The 25,556-nt window shown below is 49.7% G+C and overlaps 1 protein-coding gene across 6 annotated transcripts in view; it reads right to left on the reverse strand.

The window, feature by feature from the left end:
• Positions 1 to 21,718, reverse strand: part of UXS1 (UDP-glucuronate decarboxylase 1) — a 56,727-nt gene extending 35,009 nt beyond the window's left edge. For 3 of the 6 annotated variants that reach the window (XM_068964180.1, XM_068964188.1, XM_068964152.1), the window contains exons 1-5: positions 21,612 to 21,718; positions 8,516 to 8,543; positions 7,257 to 7,305; positions 6,203 to 6,246; positions 2,215 to 2,275 (exon numbers count right to left, since the gene is read on the reverse strand). In XM_068964180.1, the coding sequence (XP_068820281.1) occupies positions 2,215 to 2,275; positions 6,203 to 6,246; positions 7,257 to 7,305; positions 8,516 to 8,543; positions 21,612 to 21,705 (276 nt within the window). In that variant the 5' untranslated portion in view covers positions 21,706 to 21,718. Of the gene's footprint in view, positions 1 to 2,214; positions 2,276 to 6,202; positions 6,247 to 7,256; positions 7,321 to 8,515; positions 8,544 to 21,611 lie in introns of all 6 variants that reach the window. The other 3 variants (XM_068964160.1, XM_068964169.1, XM_068964143.1) reach the window with 1 other exon arrangement.
• Positions 21,719 to 25,556: the final 3,838 nt, after the last annotated feature.

The raw sequence follows: 25,556 nt of genomic DNA on the forward strand, positions 1-25,556 counted from the left end.
TCATTTTTTATAAGGGTGGCAAGACAATTTATCGGGTACTGGACCACTGGGCAGTCAGATGCAAAAGGATGGGAGACCCTTATCTAAATCCACATATAAAAATGAACACAAAATACCTAAATGTAAGAACTAAACCTATAAAACTCTTAGCAAAAAACATGGCAAATCAGTGACCTTGGATTAGACTATGTCTGCTTCAATGTGACATCAAAGCACAAGGAACAAAAGAAAAAATAAACTTCATCAATATTTAAACCTTTTGAGCTTTGAAGAATACCATCAGCAAAAGACAACAAACAGAATGGCAAAAACAAGATATCTGCATATCATGTATCTGACAAGAAACTTGTATCTAGGATAAAGAACTCTTGTAACACAAAAATGAAAAGAAAAAGAATCCAACTTTAAAATGGGCTACGGGTCTGAAAAGACATTTCTCCATGGAGATAGAAGAAATGGCCAACAGGCCCATTAAAAGACACTTGACATCATCAGCCACTGAGAAACTCAAATCAGAACCACAATGAGAGGACGGCCCTGGTGGTGTGGTGGTTCAGACTGCGCTCCCAATGCAAGGGGCCCCGGATTGATTTCTGGGTGGGGAACTAAGATCTTGCGCGCTGCACAGAGAGCCAATATAAATAAATGGAGAGACATTATCTGAAACAGACACACAATTAGACACCACGTGACACCATGAGGAGGGCTACCGACAGAGACATATGATGACAAACGCTGGCAGGGGCAAGGAAAGATGGACCCCGCACACACTGAAGTCTGTAATGGGATGTGAAATGGTGCAGTCACTTCACAAAAAGGTCTGGCAGTTCCTCTAAAGGTTAAACAGAGCTGCCATGTGACTCATAGGATAAATGGATAAAGTGTGGCCTCTCCATACAATGAAATATTACTTGTAATAAAAAGATATGACGCACAGATAAATGCTGCAATGTCCGCAGGTGCTCCGTCGTGTCTGACTCTTTGCAGCCCCAAGGGCTGTAGCCCACCATGCTCCTCTGCCCATGGGATTTCCGAGACAAGAACACTGGGTTGCCATTTCCTTCTCCAGGGGATCTTTTCAATCAACCGGGGGATTGAACCTGTGTCTCCTGCACTGGCAGGCAGAGTCTTTAAAACTGAGCCACCTCAGAAGCCCACTGCAACATGAATAAATCTTTAAAAATCACTAAGTGAAAGAAGTCAGTCACAAAAGGCCAAATTGTGCATTATTCCACCTGTACAAGCACCCAGAGTTGACCCATGTCCACAGACAGAAAGTAACCCCATGGTTGCCTCGGGGTGGCAGGGCTGGGGGAACGGGGAGTGACTGCTCATAAGCTTGGGGTGTCTTTGGGGACAAGATGTTCGGAAGCTGGTGATGGCTGCATGACTGTGGACATGCTAGAACTAACAAAATATACACCTCAGGGCATATCACATCTCAACACAGCTGGCACCCGCTCAAAACGCAAAGGTGCCAGTCTCTGGGAACACACTTTCCTACACAACACCCACATGGGGTTGAATTTGTGGTTCATGCGGTGAATTTGTGTTCATGTTTAACAAGGCAACCACTAGCCGGAAAAGCCCCCGACATATTCATCAAGGTGGTCTGTGAACCAGAAAAGGTTTTTTAAGACCACTGTTCTGGGAACCGTTTCACATTTCTTCAAAAAGTTAAACACAGGGTCACCACATGACCTGGTAAATCCTTTCCCAGGTGTATATATGCCTAGAGGAACAAGAAAGCTATGTCCACAGAGCCTTTATCTTATGTTCACAGTAACCTCAAAGCAGAAACCACCCTAAATGCCCATCAAATGATGACTGGATAACCAAAATGTGGCCCAGTCTCATGATGGAATACTATTCAGCCAGAAAGAGGAATGGAGCCTGGACTATCTGCAGCATGGATGAACCCCAAAAACATTACTCAGCTTAAGAAAAAGACCACATATTACAACATTTGAAATACACAAAACAGACAAATCCATAGAGACAGAAACTCATTCCCATGTTTGCTAGGAGCTTTGGGGACAGGGGGCTGGGTTAGGAGATGACTGCTGATGGGCATGGAGTTTCTCTGAAATCAGGATGTGAACAAACCATAAATCACTGAACTGTACCAGTGACTTTTATGGGCTGCAAATTACATTTCCATTTAAAAAGCAAATTCCTTGATATCACCAACATAAATCAGATGTGTAAACTTACCAAAATTCTTTTACGGTCCTTTTCTGATAAAAATTTTACTGGCGGGTATTTCTGGGTGAAGCTGTAGAGCATAAAGAGGTTATAAAAGAAAAAGTCAAACATCTATGTGAGTCTTTTCTCCACCTGGCCCCAAAACAAACATGGACGTGAGAGCTGCTACTGTTTGGTCCCCTCTCCTTTCCAAATAAGTGCTGAAGGAACCAAGCTCTCACTGGCTAACTTGAGTTCAAGATGAACCTGCTCCCTGCCTAGGATCAACAGGTGTGACAAGAGATGTTATCCCTGGGCGGGGAAAATTGAAGGATGGATCAGCCACTGGCAGCCAGAGCTAAACACAAACCAGAGATCATGGCATTGAGATGCTGGGCCCGGGCCGGGGAGGGAGATGCCGGCTGTGTGGGGTCATAGACCCGATCCGGCCAACTATGCCTCTGAGAGTAAGAGAGGAAGGTGCTGACCACAACTCTGTCTGCCTATCCCCTGACTGGGCAGCTTCACGATTCCAGCCTCCCCTGCCCAGAGGTCCCGGGACAAAGTGACTGGGAATCAGTCCTTCCCACCCCCCGGAGTCCATCTGATCTGGTCTTGAGTCTCGTCTTCTTTCAATGCCTCCCACCCCTGTGAAGGCACTACCGGTCCCCCAACCCATATGGATGTCCCAGGACCTGTACAGCACAAACAGCACACAAGTATCAAGTGAGACTCGATAAATGCAGATTGGAAATATCCCCTTAAAGTGACTCGGTCAGAAACAAAAGTGCTTTAAAGAAATGTGGAGAGACCAGCTCTGGAGTCATTATTTTAATTGGAGAGATGCTGGGCAGGGGCCCAGTCTCCATCCTGTCCACCTCCCCAGCACACCCAAGATATGGAACACATCCTCTCTGTGCTGGTGGAATTGGACAGAGCAGGACAGGTCCTCGGACAGACACCGGGGCTGGGAGCTGGGCATGGGGGGGTGGGGGTCCTCTGATCAGGCACATGATTCCCCCATAAGCACTTCCAGACTCTCCAGATGTCAGTTCCCTTTGCAAACATCAAACACAGGCAGACAAGTGGGAGATGTCCAGGGGGTGGATGAGAATTCCACACTCACTGTTAGTTCTGTGACTCCTACTCCCCCTCCTGGAGAAAGGCCCCCCAGGTGCTCCAGGCACACGGGGACTCCCTGCTCCGTGGAGCCAGGGGCACCCACAGGCCGCCTGAGCTCTGGCTGCCATGTAACTGCTTGATGCAGTGGAGGTGGGAGGACAGCAGAGCAAAGCCCGGCACTGGCCAGGGCACCTCACACCTGCCCGGCCCCCTCCTGTGTGTGAGGACCCCACACCCCGGGCTCAAGTCCCAGTCTGAGCTCCCAGCGGCTTCACGCACAGCTGACCCGGCTCCGTCCCACCTCCCAGGCCTGCCAGTCTGCGCCTTCTCCCAATCCTCCTGGCGCCTCCCTTCCCTCACCCACTGAGGTTCATCCCCTGCAGTGTTTATAGACAGTGTCACCGGGAGCGGACCAGGGCTGCACTTGGGACAGAAGGGGCGGGAGGAACAGTGGGGTGAGGCAGGGGTGGGGCCCAAATGTGGACACTGAAATCCACGTTCATCCAAGTGATGAGCTTAGAACAGTACCTGAGCAAAAGCTTAACATAGAATTAGATATGCTATCTATACATGGGGCTTCCTTGGTGGCTCAGCTGTAAACAAATTTCAAATCCTGCCAATGCAGGAGACACAGAAGATGTGGGTTCGATCCCTGGGCTTGGAAGATGTCCTAGATGAGGAAACAGCAACCTACTCCAGTATTCTTGCCTGGAGAATCCCATGGACAGATAAGCCTGGTGGGCTACAGTCCATGGGGGTTACAAAGAGTCGGACAGAACTGAGCAACAATTTAACCCAGGCAGAAACAGCAAACATTTTCTTGCAGGAAATACACTTAAAAGAAAACTGCTTCAAAGACTGTGTGCTACGCCTCTGGTTTATAAAACACGAAAAAACGACACTAGCTGGGTTTCGCGCCTCGCTTCTCTTCCATGTGTAGCGACTGAGTTTCAGACCCCACATGTGTGACTGTGTTACTAAACTTTGAAAAAATGATCTCACTGCCCTCATTTCTTGCTTTGAGGACCCAGGGCACAGAGGTCCAGGAGCCAAGCAATGGCCCGCCCAGGCCACAGTGACAGAGCTGGGTGACCAAGGTGGCCAGGCCCGGGGCCCCATGCTGGGTGGGCAGGGCAAGGGCAAGGCATGGGCTTCTTCTAAGCCTGGAGCCCCTTTAAAACTCTGCTCAGGTGTTGGCTCAGCCACGTATCTGTGTATTCAAGCACCTTCTCCTGAGCACCTATTCTAGGCCACGCTCTGTCCTGGGGACACACTGGCCACAGGGCAGACGTGGGAGCCCGCCCACCAGAGCCTATGTTTCTGAGTGAGAAGCAGCGAGAAGACAGGAGGAGTTGTGAATTCAGTAATAATGGACCTTCCTTCACCCCCAAATCAATCCTGCAGTCACTACTTACCCTATTTCAGACTCGAACCTTCCTGTTTATTAGCACAGCCTCAGTACTTAGAAGTTTTTTCTTTTTTTAATCAAAGGTTTTATGTTTTTGGCCATGCTGCATAGCATGTGGGATCTTAGTTCTTCAACCAGGGATCACACCCATGTCTCCTGCAGCAGAAGCTCTGAGTCTTAACCACTGGACCACCAGGCAAGTCCCTAGAATTTTAATTAGCATTGAAAGTGAAAGTGTTAGTTGCTCAGCTGTTGACTCTTTACAGCTGCACAGACACCTCTGTCCATGGCAAAAATATTGGAGTGGGTTGCCATTTCCTTCTCCAGGGTATCTTATCGACCCAGGGATTGAACCCAGGTCTTCTGCACTGTAGATGGATTCTTTATCGTTTGAGCTACCAGGGAAGCCCTAATTAGCTTTATTACCTGCTATCTATCCAAAGAATATTAAAAGATGGGGAAATGGAATCAAGCACGTAACCAAGTTATTAGGGCATGTGATCAAGAAGACAGAAAGACTGCAGAGTCACAACACTGTGGATCAACTATACTTCAGGGAAATTTAAAAAAGAAATCAAACTTGCCTGCATATGAGAACGACTTGGAGAAATTTGCAAATCCCCAAAGCCCAGTCTGCACGCTCAGTTACATCATAATTTCAGGGAGTACGGCCCAGGGGGTCAGTACTCTTTTCTTAAAAAAAAAAAAAGGTCCAGAGAGTCCACAACCCAGGCTCCTGAGACAGCACTGATCCCCGAGTCTTCTGTGTAAACGGGCCCTGACCTCTCAAATGCATCCTTCCTTCTTGTGGGCCCAGGGCCCCCACTTAATGAGTTCATGTTCCCTTCAGGGCCGTTCTTATGCTGCCACGGTCAGGATGGCTGCGTGGACATCCCTAACACAAAGTCAGGAAACATGAAACGAGACAGAGCTCCGTCGGTTTCCAGCACAAGGTCACATCCACATCTGCCTTCCTAACTCCACCAGCAACCTGGTCAGCCAGAGGCCACCTGCCTGGCTCAACTACCTGGGGGACAGAACTCTTCAGGATGAGTCACCAGGGAAGTAGCCCCACGTTACAGGTGACTCTCCTGTTTGACAGGAACGAGTTACCAGAAAATTCTTCAGGACGATGGTCATACGTGTGGCACCGAAAGGAGTCACGCAATTCTCATATTTCAAGAGATCCTGTGTGCAAAGCCACTGTCTTAGAAAAGTTACCCAAATGATTCACTTTCTTTTCAAAAAAGTTAATGTGAAAATGATCACTGGTGGGCAGATTTTTTTCTCTTTCCGCCAACCTAAAACTTGTGGTGGGTTTCTTCTTAAACTGTTTATTTTAAAGCTTCAATTAAAATTGCTCAAACTATGGCAGTCCTGTCAAAGGCAGAATTTCTGAATCCCATCCACTGAAATGTTATAGGCAGTATAACTTCAGCACCAAATGGTGGCAAGAAAGATTAAACCACAAAAAACAGGTACACATACCTCTTTTCCAAATCTCTGATTTTCTCCCTTAGTGGTTCAATGATCTGAAACAAAAATAACCAGAATCAGTTTTGAAGCAGAAACACAGTCCTCCAGCACTTCCACCCACTCTGATGTTCCAGGAGGATGGGACATGACACAAAACCGATTTCCAATTACTTCTACGATCCACCTCCAGCTTGAAATTAAGTCAGAGCCCCTAAGTCACAATTCCAGAACCAAGATGCTGAACTGCATGCTGGAATCTCTGACTCCAGAGATGCCTGAACTCTGAGGAAATTCACCTTCTTCCTTCCAGACCACACGGGCATTGTTCGATGTGGTGCAGGCTCACAAAAGCAGGTGAATCTCCACCCCTGCCTCTCTTCATGTGAGACAGAGAACCGCCAAGAGCTGCCTGCGTGTCACCTGCTGTCAGCCCAGCACACACGTCCACTGCAGGCTGTGTGTCCACCGCACCCACATGTCAGGGCTGGGGCTGCGTGGAACGACCAGCACGTGGCTCCCAATCCCAGTGAGTGACCCCCCCACCAAGTCCGTGTTATAACAGTCTGTCTACACAGACACTGGACTAAAACACAAGCAATTGTTCTAAACAGAAGGTGTGGAGCAGGCCAGACTTCCCGGCTCTGGTCAAGACCCCCCCGACCCGTGTGTCCCCGCTGCCCTGTGAGCTCCCAGGGTCCTGGCATCTGAGCCCAGCCATATTTCCATCTACACCGGCTCAGGCGAGCAGAGGCAGACCCCTGTCTCCATCCAGGTAAAGATCCTCACTGCCCTTTCTCTTCGGAACCCTGGAAAGGCTCTCCTGAAAAGTCACATAAAAGCGTGAACCCATCTTGCCTGTGGGGCAGAATTTAACATGTCGCACCATTATAAATGGGCAAAGCTGACACAGAGGTGCATCCACAGCCTCACAGACAGCAAGTCTCCTCTTAAATAAGGTAGGGGATCACGGTTGGCATGATGTGGCCACAATAAAGGTACCGGCACAGACAAAGGAACTAAGTGGAGAGACGGCAGAGAGTGGGAACAAAACAGAGAGGAGACTCACCTCTTCAATCCTGCTCTCAATTCTGAGCTCCCCGTTTTCCTGGATGGACCTGTTGAGTAGAACACTGCAAGACTGAGACAGACAGAAAGGCTCTGCGGCCGCGAGGTCTACTTCTGAACAAATCACCGCAGCATGCAGCACACCAGTGCAGAGCATCGCCTCCTCCCAAGCCATCAGCTCAGCCCAGCCCCACCCCGAGGGGAGGCCAGGGGACCGGACAACTGGGGGGCCGGGGCTCCAGGGATCGCAGCCACCTCCAGGGGGTTTCTGCTAAACTAAGATCGCCGCACTTTCCTGTGATGCCCAATGTGCGATTTTAAATCAGAGGCAGGAAGTGTGTCTGCAGGAGCGCAAGTTCCTGCTGGGCTGTCCTGGGATTTAAGGCAAAGTGGAATTTTTCCAACTGAAAAGACTGAGCTCCTTTAATGGGACCTGAGCAGCCCTCCAGCCACACACACAGGCCTCTGTTGGCAGACACACACCAGCCAAGGGGGAGGAGTCGGTCCCCGCAGCCCCACCCGCCCTGCAAACCCCACTGGGCATGCCACGCAGGTGGGGCAGAGCTACCCTCCCCACAGCCCTGCAGCCCCCGCTGTCACCACAATGTGACTGCTGTTCTTTGACTGTCACACAAGAAATACGAAGTGGAGACGGATGGTCTTTAAATGTGAAGTTGTACTCATGGCACCAAATCTGGTTTTACAGTGAATGCCTATTACTTTGACTGGTCTTTTTTAAGAAACAACAGTTGACACAGGATTTGACTTTTACAAGGGACCCTCGTTCTCTGTTGAGCAGCACAAACGATGCCCACCCAGAGTGGAAGGTCCTCGGGCCTCTTCTCCTTCGTGATGGAAGGTGGTCTCAGCATCCACTGGTCTGCTCTTCGGGCTATGGGCGGTCTCGGTTTCCCTAATGGGCTTAGGAAAGGCACTCCAGCACTCAGTCTAACCACCCAGAAATGCCATTTACATCTCAGGAGCCCGAAAGCCAGGAGGACGGGTGTGGACAATACCAAGGAGCCACCACTGCTGCCCAGAGACCCCTCTTCTCATCTGGGCTGACCTGGGGCAACATGAACATTCGCTGCGTCCTCCGGAGCATCCAGGAGGGAGATGCACACGGGTGTGTGAGCATCGAGGAGCTCAGTTCCACTTTTACACTGTCCTCAAATCGGCCTGTGCCACCGAGCTATGTGTGTGACAGTGGTGTGTCATTTCAGCCCAAACAGAACAGTCAAGTTATTAAAAATCAATTACCTCATGTTAATCAAGTTGCCCCAAACAGCTGTAAGAGAAAGAAAAAGGAAAAGTCAATATTTAAGTTTGCAACATTCAAGGACTCCAACTAATACAACATTAATTTTTAACCTATATCTTAAAGTACACTAAGAAAACTATAGCTCAGGAAAACAGTAAAATGCACACTTTTAAAATAATAAGCCCTACTAAACTTAAGTGGGAAGATGATCCTATATATCTCCTAATTTAGAATAACATTTTGGGATCTGGAGTGCAATGGTGCACATGTTTTTTTTGGTTTTTTAATAGTTCTTATTTTGGGGGGAAGGGGTATCTGGACCATTTTTAAAGTCTTTTTGAAATTTGAATGTTATAATAATGGTTTTGTTTTGTTTTTTTGGCCACAAGCCATGTGGGATCCTAGCTCCCTGACCAGGGATCAAACCCACACCCCCTGCATTGGAAGGCGAAGTCCCAACCACTGGACCAGCAGGGAAGACCCAGGGCAGGCATTGTGATACACAGTATGTCCAGCCTTTGGGGATGAGCCAGTCACAGAAGTTAATGAATCACGTGAATAAAAGAGATGCCAGGGCTCAGTCCACCGATTCCATCAAACGTCAATGAGACCCAGAGACGCTACACGCGGCCTGACTCTGTGGTTGGCCCTCACTCATCTCCCCTACATCAGTTTCCCCTGCAGGGCTACCTCCTGGATGACAGACACCTGAATAACTGTGAACCAGTTATAAATATTTCACCAGGGGTGACCACCGACACAGGAGACCGTGACATCCACTTGAAGCTCCCAGTCAGAGGGTTACTTCGCAAAGAAACCTTCACAGAGCATGGTGTGGCTCCTGCTCTGTCCACATCCCGACGCAGGCCCCATATGGCCGCTCCCCCAGTGCTGCCCACCTTCAGGGACCAGGTGCCGGGAGAGGCACAGAGCAAACACACACACCCTGGAGTCCAGAACTGGCGATTCTGTGAGTTTGGGCGGGGGGCGAGGTGAGGGGTGACCCCAGGCATGTTCTCACTGCATCTTCAGGTACACAGCAGGGATAACATGTTCACTGGATAGCTCTCAGGGTCCAAAATCACAATCCCCAGATCACACCCCCCGACAAGAAATTCCCACTGTTAACAAAGGAGTGTTGAAAGCATAAAAGCACAGCCCTTGTTCAAACAGAAGAAACTATGATAGCAAAAGATCAGCAATAAATAACTAAAAAGTGGCAAGTAAGCATGAAATGGGAGGATTTTAAAATGGAGCTGAACTATATTCACTATTTGGGCTTCCCTGGTGGCTCAGATCTGGTAAAGAACCCACCTGCAGCGCGGGAGACCTGGGTTTGATCCCTGAGTCAGGAAGATCCCCTGGAGGAGGGCACGGCAACCCACTCCAGTATATTCTTACCTGGAATATTCAATGGACAGAGAAGCCTACAGCCCATGGTGTTGCAAAGAGTCAGACACGACTGAGCGACTGAGCACACAGCATATATTTTTCACTATTCACTAAAAAAAACAAAAATACACACACACACACTTTTGGACCATGTAACCTTACTTTTGAGTATTATCCTCAGGAAATAAGTATACACACAAGAAAGCTATCTTCACAAATGACAGTCTTATTTATAATTTAAAAAATGGCATAAATCAAAGTATCTAACAAATTGGAGAACTACCATATAAAGTATGATATCAGTTCATCTCAGTTCAGTCACTCAGTCATGTATGACTCTTTGTGACCTCATGAGTGCAGCACGCCAGGCTTCCCTGTCCATCACCAACTCCCGGAGCTTACTCAAACTCATGTCCATTGAGTCGGTGATGCCATCCAACCATCTCATCCTCTGTTGTCCCCTTCTCCTCCCACCTTCAATCTTTCCCAGCATCAGGGGCTTTTCAAATAAGTCAGTTCTTCACATCAGGTGGCCAAAGTATTGGAGCTTCAGCTTCAACATCAGCCCTTCCAATGAATATTCAGGACTGATTTCCTTTAAGACAGACTGGTTGATCTCCTTGCAGTCCAAGGGACTCGCAAGAGTCTTCTCCAAGACCACAGTTCAAAAGCATCAATTCTTTGGTGCTCTGTTTTCTTTATAGTCCAACTCTCACATCCATATATGACTACTGGAAAAACCACACCTTTGATTAATAGACAGAACTTTGCTGGAACAATAATGTCTCTGCTTTTTAATATGCTGTCTAGGTTGGTCATAACTTTTTTTCCAAAGAGCGTTTTTTAATTTCATGGCTGCAGTCACCATCTGCAGTGATTTTGGAGCCCAAAAAAATAAAGTCTGTCACTGTTTCTATTGTTTCCCCACTATTTTCCATGAAGTGATGGGACCAGATAGCGTGATCTTAGTTTTCTGAATGTTGGGTTTTAAGCCAACTTTTTCACTCTCCTCTTTCACCTTCATCAAGAGACTCTAGTTCTTCTTCAGTTTCTGCCATAAGGGTGGTGTCATCTGCATATCTGAGGTTATTGATATTTCTCCCAGCAATCTTGATTCCAGCTTGTGCTTCATCCAGTCCAGTGTTTCTCATGATGTACTCTGCATATAAGTTAAATAAGCAGGGTGACAATATACAGGCTTGACATACTCCTTTCCCAATTTGGAACCAGTCCATTGTTCCACATCCAGTTCTAACTGTTGTTTTTTGACCTGTACACAGATTTCTCAGGAGGCAGGTAAGGTGGTCTGGTATTCCCATCTCTTGAAGAATTTTCCACAGTGTGTTATGATCCACACAGTCAAAGGCTTTGGCAAAGTCAATAAAGCAGAAGTACATATTTTTCTGGAACTCTCTTTTTTGATGATCCAAGGGATGTTGGCAATTTGATCTCTGGTTCCTCTGCCTTTTCTAAATCCAGCTTGAACATCTGGAAGTTCACGGTTCACATACTGTTGAAGCCTGGCTTGGCGGATTTTGAGCATTACTTTGTTAGCGTGTGAGATGAGTGCAATTGTGCAGTAGTTTGAACATCCTTTGGCACTGCCTTTCTTTGGGACTGGAATGAAAACTGACCTTTTCCAGTCCTGTGGCCACCACTGAGTTTTCCAAAGTTGCTGGCATATTGAGTGCAGCATTTTCACAGCATTATCTTTTAGGATTTGAAATAGCTCAACTGGAATTCCATCACCTCCACTAGCTTTGTTCATAGTGATGCTTCCTAAGGCCCTCTTGACTTTGCACTCCAGCATGTCTGGCTCTAGGTGAGTGATCACACCATTGTGGTTACCTGGGTCATGAAGATCTTTTTTGTATAGTTCTTCTGTGTATTCTTGCCACCTCTTCTTAATATCTTCTGCTTCTGTTAGGTCCATACCATTTCTGTCCTTTATTGTGCCCATCTTTGCAGGAAATGTTCCCTTGGTATTTCAGAATGAAGCAGGGCAAAGGCTAACAGAGTTTTGCCAAGAGAACGCACTGGTCATAGCAAACACCCTCTTCCACCAACACAAGACAAGACTCTACACATGGACATCACCAGATGGTCAATACCGAAATCAGATGGAGAAGCTCTATACTGTCAGCAAAAACAAGACCAGGAGCTGACTGTGGCTCAGATCATGAACTCCTTATCGCCAAATTCAGACTGAAATCGAAGAAAGTAGAGAAAATCACTAGACCATTCAGGTATGACCTAAATTAAATCCCTTATGATTATACAGTGGAAGTGACTAATAGATTCAAGGGATTAGATCTGATAGACAGAGTGCCTGAACAACTACGGACAGAGGTTCATGACACTGTACAGGAGGCAGTGATTACGACCATCACCAAGAAAAAGAAACACAAAAAGGCAAAATGGTTGTCTGAGTTGACCTTACAAATAGCTGAGAATATGATATAGCCATTCATTTAATGAAATCATAAAGTCATTAAGTATGACTGTAACTATTATCAAAAAGATAAGAGATAACAAGTGTTGGCGAGGATGTAGAGAAAAGGAAACCCTAGTTCACTCACCATGGATGGGAATACAAAGTGGTGTACTATGGAAAACAGTATGGAGGTTCCTCAAAAAATTAAATATAGGACTACCATACAACCCAGGAATTCCAATTCTGGGCATTTATCCAAAGGCAATGAAAACACTAATTCAAAAGGATACATGCGACTCCATGCTCTTCGCAGCACTATACAATAGCCAGGACATGGAAGCAACCTGAGTGTTCAAGAAATAAGGGTGGACAAGGAATATATGTGGTGAATATATGCAATGGAATAGGTTTCAGCCGTCACAAGAAGGAAATCCTGACAACTGCAGTAACATGGGTGGATCTTCAGGACACTGCGCTAAGTGAAATAAGTCCGGGAAAGACAAATGTACGATCTCACTTCTGTGCGTGCATAGTAAGTCGCACAGTCGTGTGCAACTCTTTGCATCCCCATGGACTGTGGCCTGCCAGGCTCCTCTGTTCCTGGGATTCTCCAGGCAATCATACTGGAGAGGGCTGCCATGCCCTCCTCCAGGGGGTCTCACTTACATGTAGAATCTAAAGACAAACAACAAAAACCTAAGCTCACAAATACAGAGAATAGACTACTGGTTGCCAGAGGTGGAGGTGGGTGAAGTGGGTGAAATAGGTGAATGCAGTTAAAATAAATCCTAGGAACTGACACACACATTCCTATATACAAAACAGAGCACAGGGAAGTCTACTCAATACTTTGTAAGACCTGTATGGGAAGAGAAGGTCAAGGCAGACCTGCTTGCAGGGCCTCTGGAAGTGGACCCTTCAGTCCCGCTGTCTGAGTCCCAGCCATCATCCCAGATAACACCAAAAAGAGAACAGACTCTTCAAACTCCCACCCTCACAGAGCTGTAAGCATGGTGAACCACTGCCGCTCCATCCCACCAGGTCCTGAGGTGGTCACTTATGCAGCACAACCACCAGAACCAGAGCACAGACAGGAACCTAGCCTTTAATTCCCTGTCAACCCTGGATCTGGGCTACACTCCTCCCAGTGCCCAGCACCCACGTCACAGGCCCAGGGTGCCCACCTGGGCAGAACACCTGGCTCCAGACTGAAGTTCTGGGGGACCCTGCACCCCAACCACGCAGGCTGCCTGCCTTGTGATCAAAGCATTAAGCATGCCCAGGACAGTGGTGCCCTGCTCACCCCACGAACCCCGACAACCCCGGCCCCAGAGAAGCAGACACCTGCCCACCCTGAATAAACTCCACAGTGGCACAAAGCATCGTCAGTTTAACAAGAGAAGCATCGGAAGAGCTGTTTAAACAGATCAGAAGGTTCAAATCGAAGATACTCTTCTGCTAAAATTCTCCAACTACGAAATGAGGTTATCAGAGGAGGGAACCTCCCCCTCAGCTCCCCTGAAAGAATCAGGTGCTCAGGCTCAGACAGCATCACACACAGAAGAGCGGGAGCCTTTCTGCTCCCTGACCTGGACAGAGCTGACCCCAAATCCCACTTCTGTGTCTAGCTGGCCAGGCCTGCATTCACCCGTGTGGTTACACAGGAGGAAGCTGCCCAGGTGAGAAGGTGACCTGGGGAGCCCAGCAGGCTGGTAAGCTAGCATCCTTCACAGGCCACATGTGGGGCACTGTTTGTGGGGCCCTGTGCCAACCCTGCACTATCCCCGTCCCCAGGCTGGCCTCCGGGATGAGCCTCAGAACAGGCTCCCCAGTTCTCTGCTCTGTAGCCCCAGCAGTCCCCACTGGCAGGTCTGAGCTCCGGTGATAAAACACCTTTGAGTGACTCACAGACTTTCCTAAGAAAACCACACTAACATTCCCATGGGAAAATTTTTTTTGCCCGAAGATGTTCCCGTTTTTTGAACAAAATGGTTAAAAAGGCAAGAAACTGTGGGCTTTGTAGATGACATTTGTTCCTTTAAAAAGTCTTCACATGTAAAATGTCACTAAGTGAGATGGGAAACCCAGAAGGGAAACCTCCTAGAAACCATTTCTGCTGTCACACGAGACTCATGTTTAAAATGCCGAGCGGGTATAGCTGCTCAGAGATGGAGCTGGGGAACACTAGGAAGAACCTTCTGGGCTCGGGCATTACTGCAATTCCCATAGCTTGCAGTGAGAGAGCTCAAAGGATGGTCCCTTGAGGTCTGCTGAGGAGCCGAGGGGTTCTGTCCATCCAGGTAGGGGAGAGCCTCGCTTGCAAAGGACAGGGTGACCAATGAAATCCCCCAACTGGCCAGTTAGCAACCCCCAAATCCAATGGTCACTTTGAGGAATCCTGCCGGACCCCTGGACGATTCTTAAGAACCATGTGGGAAAACAGGAAAACTGTGCTAAGGTCTGTTTCCACTCCCAGAACACAGCTGACTCCCAGAGTGTGGGTTTTCCACATTACCGACCAGCCCTCCAGCCCTGTGGACACTAATGACCTGCCCTGAGCACAGACCCCACAGGCAAGGGGCCCAGGCCCACAGGACACCCCACTTCAGATGCCTGCCTCCAGGCCCAGGGCCATCTGTGCTTCTGACTAACCGACCAGCTCTGGTTTGATCGTTTTCTAGAAAGGACTCAGAGAAACAGCTTCCTTACAACGACTAGTTCGTCGTGAAGGCTACAGCTCAGGAAAGAAGGTCTGGTGCGGGGGGAGGGTGGGAGCAACCTGAGCCTCACCTACTGGGAAGCCATCAGATCTCATTGTTGAGGAGTTTCTTTTATTTTCCACAAAGCTCCACCTTCAGCTCCAACCCCTTCCTGGAGGTGGGTGGGTAAGGCTGAAAGTGACCTGCCTCCATCCCAGGCCAACCTAGGGCCCACCCTGAGTCACCCCCTGGGCAAATATTCAGAGTGATCAGAGGGGGCTCCTTAGAAACAACAGAAGATGCCCCTACGGCTTGGGAACCCCTGAGGGTTCTGGGAGACCTGTGCCACAAAGGGACCGAGACCTCAGATATTTTTCCTCTGTTCCTCCCAAGGCGTGAGAAAACAGTTGTGATTCACTTCCCAAAGGCCAGCTGACATCCCCACTAGATGAAGAGTTCTTAAAAACGAGGAGAAAGGCGACACAAAGTTCAACAGAAAAGTGGGCAAAAATGGAACAGTTTTGAGAAGAAGAGGTATTAACAGTCCTTTAACGCTTTGCAAAGATGCTCAACATCACTCCTATGAAAAAGGAGCCCCCTTGAAGCAGAAGGGACCATTTCTGCCTGGTATGCCATCCACAAGCTCTGATGGTGTGTGTGGTGGGGGGCGGAGGGTGGGCACAGCTGTTCTGGGACATGGCTGGGGGACAGCGGGCACAAGCTTGCTCACTGCAGTGGTTATTCCTAAGAGCAGGGCATCTGAAATAAAGAAAGTGTCCTGCACAGGAGGTGGTCATGGAGAGTTCAGGGCATGTACGTGCGAATGACAGACAGAGCAAGGGTGTGCTCCATACACTGATGCCAGAGCTTTCCAGGAAATACAATGCAGGGAAAGAAGAGAACAAAATGGTCCAGGTGGTTTGACACCTTCCGGGAATGATGAATAGCATGTGCTTCTACACACGCAGATGAATGCCTGCATTTGCAAAGAGAAACCTAAGATGCATAAAACGGACTAGTAACAATGGGAAAGAGGGTGGGGCCAGCAATTGCAGCAAGACATGTCTGCACGTAACTTTTCATTCAGCCTGACTTTTGAACCGTGTAAATGGCTTATACATTTTAACAACTGGAAAGAAAAAAGCAAATCCTAAAATAAACGGAACACAAACAAACAAACAAAAAGGAACATGACTTGTATCAGGCACAGAAAAACACTCTTCACGGAGCGTTTTCGACACAGTAACAGCACACCCTGAGCAAGACAGAGTCAAAGGACAAAAGGAATGCCAGGGGAATTCTGAGTTTTCTTGGTACTGGTAATGATGCAGTAATTCTGAAACTGTTTTGCCTGGTGGTACGCATCAAAAGAGTCTGGACTGATGTCAGAGACGATTTTCATTGTGGGAAGAAGGAACTAGCAAGATGGGAAGGAGGAGGAAGAACCTCGTCATGACTTAAATTGGGGGTAGCAGCATAAACTCATGGTGGGAAAAAATCTGTACCTGGCTCCATCCACTAAGGGCACCTCAGCCAGTGCTGAGACCCTGAGTTCGAGTCCACACTCCACTGAAAGGAAGCAGAATGCCTTGGAAGAGTGGCTGCTCCATCCACTAAGGGCACCTCAGCCAGTGCTGAGACCCGGAGTGTTAGGCCACACTCTTCCCTGGAAGGAAGTAGGGCACCTTGGAGGAGTGGCGGATTGCAGGTGTGGGCATGGAAAACACAGGATGAGCACGGAGCATCTGCAGATCAAGGAAGTGCTCAAAGACTGGGAGAATCTCTGAGTCCTCAGTGATTAAAAAAAAAAAACAGAGGGGTATAAATCAATGGTGTCCTCAAAACATGTCCACAACCTAACTCCTAGAACCTGGGGATCTGATTTGGAAAAAGGGTCTTAGCAGGTGGAATTTAGCATCTTGAGACCAAAGATAACCCTAAATTATCCTGTTGGGCCCTCCATCCACTGACCCGTGTCCTTATAAAGGACAGGGGAGACAAGGCAGGCAGAAGGGGAGGAGCCCTGGGAGCAGCACGGAAGAGTGAAACGCCTGCAGCCTGTGGAGGGTGAGGAAGGAGCCTGCCTGGCACACCTGGACACGGGACGCCTGCCAGCTGCAGCCCTGCCCAGTCCCATCTCTGCAGAGGGTAGGATGGAGGATCTGCAGCAGGCGAGCCCCTGTCAGCTGGGGAGATGACTGGGGTACCACTCAGCCCCGCAGCTCTCCCTTGGGGCCCCTGAGATGTCCAGGCAACCTAGCACTGCCCCTAGGGGATGCTGAGTGATCCACCAACGAAGGAGGCAGCTGAGGGCCTGGGGCAGTGGACAGCCCTCCACTCACCTAGGATCCGCTCAAATGGAGCAGATGGCCCAGGATCCCTCCCAGGAAAAAGGAACCCCCCAAAGGAAAGAGACCCTTCATGTGAAGAAAAGAGAGCCAAGGACCACCAAGCAGAAGACCAACAAAGACCACATGCTTTAGTTTTTTAAATTAAGAGGAAAAAAAAAAAAAAGTCTCATGAGCAAAAAATAATAGCAAAAACAAATGTTTTACATCACTGGAAGAGTTCGGTTATAAAGATTACAAAGTTCCCGAAAAGTTGAGCAAAAGTCTAAAATGACAGATGTGAAGAAACAAAATGGATGAGACCTGGCAACCCCACGCCTGTGGGAGAATGTTCCAGGGAGGGGGTAGCCAAAGGGCAGTTCAGAAGTTTTCAGAACTGCAAAGCAAGGACCCTGGTGGCGAGGGCTTGGAGGTGCCTGGCACATGTCACCAGCATCCGTGGACTGGCAGGTGCCCCTGGTTCCCGCCATGCCGCCCACCCCTGGCCCCAGCACAGAGGCCTCACTCTGGGAGGGGCTCTGCAGGTGAGCACCGTGGTCCTGAAGGAGGCCAGTGATCCACCGCAGGGATACCGTTCACAAGGACACACTCTGGGCACACGGGCCAAGAGAGGCCACCAGAGTGAGGAGGGACCAAGCCCAAGCCGAGGTGTGTGGTGGGAGGATGGCATCGGGGCAGAAGGGAGCACCTAGGATCTCTCAGGAGAAATCAAGTCGCAGAGAGAGAGAGGGGTGCCGGCTGGAGCCTGGACCCAGGAGGGACGGAGACTTGCCTGAGAGGCTTTGAGGGGCCTTTTCTAGAATTCTGTACCACCTGCCCATCACTTAAATGTGAAGACAGAGAAGGCACGGCCAACACCTGCCAATCCTCCTCCCTGACATCAGGTGAGGTAAGTCAAGGGACAAGTGATCTCCAGGCCAACAGAGCCGGGCAGCTGAGGCCAGGGGCCTCTCCTCGGGGAAATCTTGGGGGAGATGATACGGGTGACAAGCGCTGGAGTCCAGTGTGTTAACACAGCAGAGTCATCAGCTCCAGGAAGAACAAAAGGTGACAGACGTACAACCTGGCTCAGTGGATTACACTTAGTCGTACTGTGAACACCGGATGCTGTACTCAGTCCCTCAGTCGTGTCTGACTCTTTGCAAAGCCATTGATGTAGCCTGCCAGGCTCCTCTGTCCACAGGACTCTCCAGGCAAGAACACTGGAGTGGGCTATCATTTCCTCCTCCAGCATTTAGTCATACGCGTAAACATGAAATGCTGACCTCCTCAAAATCACACTAAGTCTATGTGGGGGTGAGCACGGGTGGGGGGAAAGTAAAGAGAATAGTCACAAGGTATACAACAGTATCTACAAACGAAAAACTAGGAAGCATAGGATGCTGTGGCACAAACACCAAGATCATCAGTTCAGAGAAGAGAAGCACCTGCCCCTGGGCAGGGAAGAGATGCCCGGGGACACCAAGAAACCAGGCAAGGGCAATCTGACTTTCTAAACTGTACTCATGTCAAAAACACTACAGGTAATTCCAGCTGAGTCTCTGCCTAGGAATTCCTAGGAGCAGGTTGGTGTGACTCTCAGACAATCAGGCCTCTGAGCTCCGCTAACCAGTGACCAGCACTGACCTGAGGGCTACAAGGACTAGAACTCCATAGGAGAAAACACGTGCAGGCAAAGAACCCAGGGCAGCACAAGCTGGCCGTGCTCAGGCCCTGGGCCCTAGACTGAAGAGTTACGTGCCAGCAGGGAGGAGGATGGGCCCGCACAGGCTCAAGAAACAGAGGAAGATGGGAGAGAGCCTGAGACGACCAGGGAGAGACTTTCCAGAAAGGGCTGTGTCATTTGGCAGCCAGGACAGTTTTCTCAAACAAGGAGACAAGATTATTACATTAACAAGGAGAGCCAAGACTAGAAATCACCACTCTTGGACACTGTCAGGAGTCGCCATCTTGCTTTTCTTATAAAGCGTCTTGGAGTTACCATCCCACGCCCATTACAGACACTGCCTGCACACCTATCTTAAACCTCACAGTTAAATTCACCCATACAGTGAGCTGGCACAAGGCCCGCATGCCCAGCCCGTCAGCCAGGGCAGCCTCATCACCACTTCATGTTTACGCTCCAACCCCCCCCACTCCCCGCCCACCCCCCACCCCCTGCCATTCTCTGCATTCCTAGAACACGCCCTGCTCTGGATGCCACAGGGCGTCCCACTCTTTGCGACCCTATGGACTGTAGCCTGCCAGGCTCCTCTGTCCATGGGATTCTCCAGGCAAGGATACTGGAGTGGGTTGCCATGGCCTCCTCCAGGGAATCTTCCTGACCCAGGGATGGAAGCCAAGTCTCCAGCAGTGGCAGGTGGGTTCATTACCACTAGCTCCACCTCGGAAGCCCATTAACTCCCACACATGCCTCACTTCTCAGCTCAAGCCTCACTTCCACAAGAAAACATGCAGGTTCCCCGTCACGAGTCCTCGTGCATTCCTTCCCTTCCTTCCTACCAGTTTGTAATTTCACCCTCATTTAGGTGAGAATTTAATTTGTGGCCAACTCACCATCTAAGCCAGTGGTTCTCAAGTGGAGGGTCCCCCAGAACACACCAACAGTATGTGAGGTGAAACTATTAGTTGGACCACAGCCCAGACCTACTGAATCAGAAGCTTGAGCTGGGAGGCAGCAGCCTGTGTTTGGAAAGCCCTCCAGGAGATTCCGATGCACACAGCAGGCTGAGAAACACTGCCCAGGTGTTCTGCACGCCGTGGGGATCCCTGGGACCTAGCACAGGGACAAAGACAAGGGCTTGGCAGACAAAAGTAAGGACCCAGGTGGATTTCCTGATCTGCAGAATGGTGAATGACATTCCACGACCTCTGACCTGCAGAAGCCTCAAAATCAACATGGAGCCTGCGGGCAGACCTGGGTTCCAGTCCCAGGTCCCCAGCCCTTCTGGGTTCAAATTCTTGGTCTTTGTAGCTTCTCACCTGTGTGGTCATCATTTGCCTAATTTCTCTTGGTCTTAAAAGATTCACCTCTAGAATGCGAATAACTAGGAACTATTTCCCAGGACTGCTGATACTTAAATGAGACAAAGAAACAGACTCACCACACATGGGGAAACTGGAAGCAAGTTTGAACATTGTTACTATACTCCTAACAGGAATTACACAACTTGAGGCAGTCTTCCCCCTGGGGTCTCCGCTTCCTGACTCAAGACTGGCATACACTTCAGAAGCCATCTTCCGCCTCCTCGGCAGACACTTGCATCTAACAGCCCCCCGCTGGGCTGTAGACAGGCCAGGTCTCAATGACTGTGCATCTGCCTAGAGCTCAACTGAAGCCACGTCCGGAGGCCCCCCTCAACTCGGGAGTCAGACCTCGGTAACTCAACCGGTGAGCAGGTGTTTCGTCTCAGCGTGGATCAGCCTCGTGGCTAGGATTCAAACGAGCTCACACTTGGTCCAATTTTGGTACTTGGGGAAATATTTATAGCATCAAGGAAAACACATTCCCATCCAATAGTTTTTTTTTTTTTTTAAAGGGACGGCTTCTGCCTCTAAGACACAGGGTGTACCACCTGTCAGCAAAGTGTGCCCTCCTGCCCTCTGTCCCGCAGCCTCCGGAGTGATGACAGGGGAACCACACAAAATGGAGCGGCGACGAGACACCCTGCCCCAGCGCTGCGCCTCAGCTCTGGGTCGACCCGCACCCTCAGAACACAGGCTCGGGGAACCCCTGGGGCGTGCGGAGACCTGGGCTCGGTGACCCCCCGCCTTGGCGCCAGTACCCCTGGAGCGGACAACTGGGCGCGGGGACGCCCCTAGGCGCCAGGATTCCCCCCGCCCCTAGGTACAGATACCTGGGGGCAGAGAGCCCCCCCGGGCGCACAGACACTTGGGCGCCAGGACCCCCGGGCGTCAGACCCATGGGCTCCAGGACCCCTGGGCTCGGCCGCGGGCCGGCGGGGTCGGGCGAGACACTGGGCTCCCAGCAGCCAAACGCTCAGTAATTTTCCTGGGAGCAGACAGCCGCGATGGGGGCTCTGCCAGCAGACAGCCTTCGCAGCCCCGCGTCCCACCCGGCGGCGCCGCACGCTCGGGAGCCGTGGACCACAGCCCGATGTGCGGCGGGGCCGAGGGCCGAGGGTCCGCTGTTCGGCTGCCGGCCGCACGCGGAGCGGGAGGGAGCAGGCCGCGGGCGGGAATGAATGGCCGAAGCACTCACAGGCCACGTAGGCGAGCAGCGCGATGCCCAGCAGCAGCTTCATCCTCCTGCGGCTGACAGCGGACGCTAGGCGAAGCAGCGGCTGGCTCAGCATCCCTGGCCGCGCGCTGCGGCCGCCCGACTCCGAGCGCGGCGGCGGGGGCGGCCCGAAGGCCCCGCCCCGCCCCGCGCGCGCTTCCTGCCGGCGGGGTCCGCGCGCATGCTCCGCGTTCGCCCCGCCCCACTCCGCAGGCGCAGTGCGGCGGCCCCAGCGGGCTCCGTGTGCGCATGCGCGAGGGAAAGCGTGGACGCCGTGGTGGGCGGTGCGCCCCAGACCCGGGTACCAGCGCACCAGGCGGTCGCCGGGCTGGTTTGTGCTGTATTTGGGCAGGTGTTTGGAGTTCTTTACCCGCTCACTCTGACAGTTACCTGTTCTCCTGACTTCTTTAGTTGAAACAGCGGCAACGATTAGTCCCCTACATATCACTGATGTCCAGATTCCGTGCGTTTTCCCCTCTGATCGGCTAGGATGTCTTCCTTTTAAAAATAAGGCGTTTATTATTATTATTTTTAAAAGTAGTGCTAGTGATGTAGAGTGAGGATAGACTAGGAAGGAAAGGGTGGACCGCGCTGTTTGCCTGCAGAAAAACGGATGCCTCGTTGCAGGAGAGTGAGTGCACTAGCCGTAGCTATGCGTCGAGAGCACACGGATGCACGCGCTGTCCTGGCTCATTTCTTCCATAAGCGGGTATTGCATGCCTGCTCCCAGCGAGGAGCTGTGCCCAAGGACGCACAGATGCCAAAGCAGTCCTGGACCCGCGGGGAGCTGGGCCCCTGGGCGGGGGAAGACAGGGGCGCTCGGACCTTAGCCAAACCTGGGGTGGAGCGACCCGGAGGTAGACCCAAAGTGCAGGGGCTGCAGGCTGACCTTATAGACCTTGCAGAGCGGCCCGCAGCGCCTCTAACCTCTGTGGACCCCGGGCTCGTTTGCTAAACAGTCGAATGCCCTTCTTCAACTTTGTTATAAACCTCCGAGAAAAATAACCATCACAATTAGCAATAAATCAAAGCAGTAATTGGTTACATCCTTCTAGCTACTCAGCACAAATGCAATGACTCTGTGATTGTAAGACAGCCTTCCCCGTTCCAGGCCTCTCCATTAACCTTGAGAACTGTGGAACAAGAGGTAAATCGTTAAGCCCTTTCCCGGACACGACTGAGCGACTTCACTTTGACTTTTCACTTTCATGCATTGGAGAAGGAAATGGCAACCCACTCCGGTATTCTTGCCTAGAGAATCCCAGGGATGGGGGAGCCTGGTGGGCTGCCATCTCTGGGGTCGCACAGAGTCAGACGCAACTGAAGCGACTTAGCAGCAGCAGCAGCAGAGGACTATACTCACATCTGAAGCGGCCTCCTGTCAGGACGGCCACTCCTCAACACGCTCTCAATCCATTCCAGTATCCAAGAAGGCTGCCAGGTGACACTTCATTTGGAGGCAGAGAGAGACCCCCCTGGGTGGGCTTCCAGATGAGCACACCAGCAAGGACAAGTTTTTCATTGTCCGGGAGTCTTTTTTCCTTGTTGACTCCATAATATCTTCCAAGTAGAGAACTCCAATTCCGTCCCTTAGTGGGGAAGATCCCCTGGAGAAGGAAATGGCAACCCACTCCAGTGTTCTTGCCTGGGAAATCCCATGAACAGAGGACCTGGCAGGCTACAGTCCATGGGGTCAAAAGAGTACAACACAACTTAGTACCTAAACAACAACAACAGCAACTTTATTCCTTCATTGTTAACATTTTAAGTTTGAGTTAAACCCCTAATTTTTGAAAAGATATATCTAGAGCATGCAGTGCCCTGAGCTCCTCTGATCCTATGATTTCATGATTTTTATTTTACTTTTTTATTTACTATGATCACTTTATTCTTCTAATTTTTTTATTTTATATTGGAGTATAGATGACTTATAATGCTGTTTTAGTTTCAGGTGTAAGCCAAGATTTAGCTCTTCAGTTCAGTTCAGTTCAGTCGCTGAGTCATGTCCGACTCTTTGCGACCCCATGAATCGCAGCACGCCAGGCCTCCCTGTCCATCACCAACTCCCAGAGTTCACTCAGATTCACGTCCATCGAGTCAGTGATGCCATCCAGCCATCTCATCCTCTGTCGTCCCCTTCTCCTTCTGCCCCCAATCCCTCCCAGCATCAGAGTCTTTTCTAGTGAATCATTTCTTCACATGAGGTGACCAAAGTACTGGAGTTTCAGCTTCAGCATCATTCCTTCCAAAGAAATCCCAGGGCTCATCTCCTTCAGAATGGACTGGTTGGATCTCCTTGCAGTCCATGGGACTCTCAAGAGTCTTCTCCAACACCACAGTTCAAAAGCATCAATTCTTCGGCGCTCAGCCTTCTTCACAGTCCAGCTCTCACATCCATACATGACCACAGGAAAAACCATAGCCTTGACTAGATGGACCTTTGTTGTCAAAGGAATGTCTCTGCTTTTAAATATGCTATCTAGGTTGGTCATAACTTTTCTTCCAAGGAGTTAGCATCTTTTAATTTCATGGCTGCAGTCATCATCTACAGTGATTTTAGAGCCCCCAAAAATAAAGTCTGATACTGTTTCCACTGTTTCCCTATCTATTTCCCATGAAGTGATGGGACCAGATGCCATGATCTTCGTTTTCTGAATGTTGAGCTTTAAGCCAACTTTATCACTGTCTATTTTCACTTTCATCAAGAGACTTTTTAGTTCCTCGTCACTTTCTGCCATAAGGGTGGTGTCATCTACAGACTTAGCTATACATAGACATATATCTTGGGCTTCCTGGTGGCTCAGTGGTAAAAAATACGCTTGCAATGCAGCAGACATGGATTCAATCCCTGGGTCAGGAGGATCTCCTGGAGGAGGAAATGGCAACCCACTCCAGTATTCTTGCCTGGAAAACCCCATAGACAGAGAAGCCTGGCAAGGTACAGTCCATGGGGTCACAGAGTCAGACACGACTAAGTGACTAAACCACCACCAGACATATATCCATTCTTTTTCAGATTCTTTTCCCATTTATGTTATTAAGAGTATTGAATAGAGTTCCCTGTCCTAAGCAGTACGAATTCCATGGTTTTCAGATAAAAGATGAGCAGCAGAGATACAGTGTCAGACTTTATTTTTTTGGGCTCCAAAATCACTGCAGATAGTGACTGCACCCATGAAATTAAAAGACGCTTACTTCTTGGAAGAAAAATTATGACCAACCTAGATAGTATATTCAAAAGCAGAGACATTACTTTGCCGACTAAGGTCCGTCTAGTCAAGGCTATGGTTTTCCCTGTGGTCATGTATGGATGTGAGAGCTGGACTGTGAAGAAGGCTGAGCGCCGAAGAATGGATGCTTTTGAACTGTGGTGTTGGAGAAGACTCTTGAGAGTCCCTTGGACTGCAAGGAGATCCAACCAGTCCATTCTGAAGGAGATGAGCCCTGGGATTTCTTTGGAAGGAATGATGCTAAAGCTGAAACTCCAGTACTTTGGACACCTCATGCGAAGAGTTGACTCATTGGAAAAGACTCTGATGCTGGGAGGGATTAGGGGCAAGAGGAGAAAGGGATGACCCAGGATGAGATGGCTGGATGGCATCACTGACTCGATGGATGTGAGTCTGAGTGAACTCCAGGAGATAGTGATGGACAGGGAGGCCTGGTGTGCTGCGATTCATGGGGTCGCAAAGAGTCGGACACGACTGAGAGACTGAACAGAACTGAACTGCAGAGATATAAGAAAAGATTAACATTTCCCCTAAGGCAAAATCAGATAGAAGCTGTAAGTGTATTCCAAGCTTTTTGGGTGTAGGTGGTATTTCATTGATATATATTTATCTGTTCAAGCAGGCCAGAGATTGTGAAACACATGCTGCCTATGCACAAAAGTCCCTAAATCCAGCTTTCCTACCCGAGCCTCCATTC

The sequence above is a fragment of the Capricornis sumatraensis genome, chromosome 1 (genome assembly GCF_032405125.1).
Source record: "Capricornis sumatraensis isolate serow.1 chromosome 1, serow.2, whole genome shotgun sequence".
Lineage (NCBI taxonomy): Eukaryota > Metazoa > Chordata > Mammalia > Artiodactyla > Bovidae > Capricornis > Capricornis sumatraensis.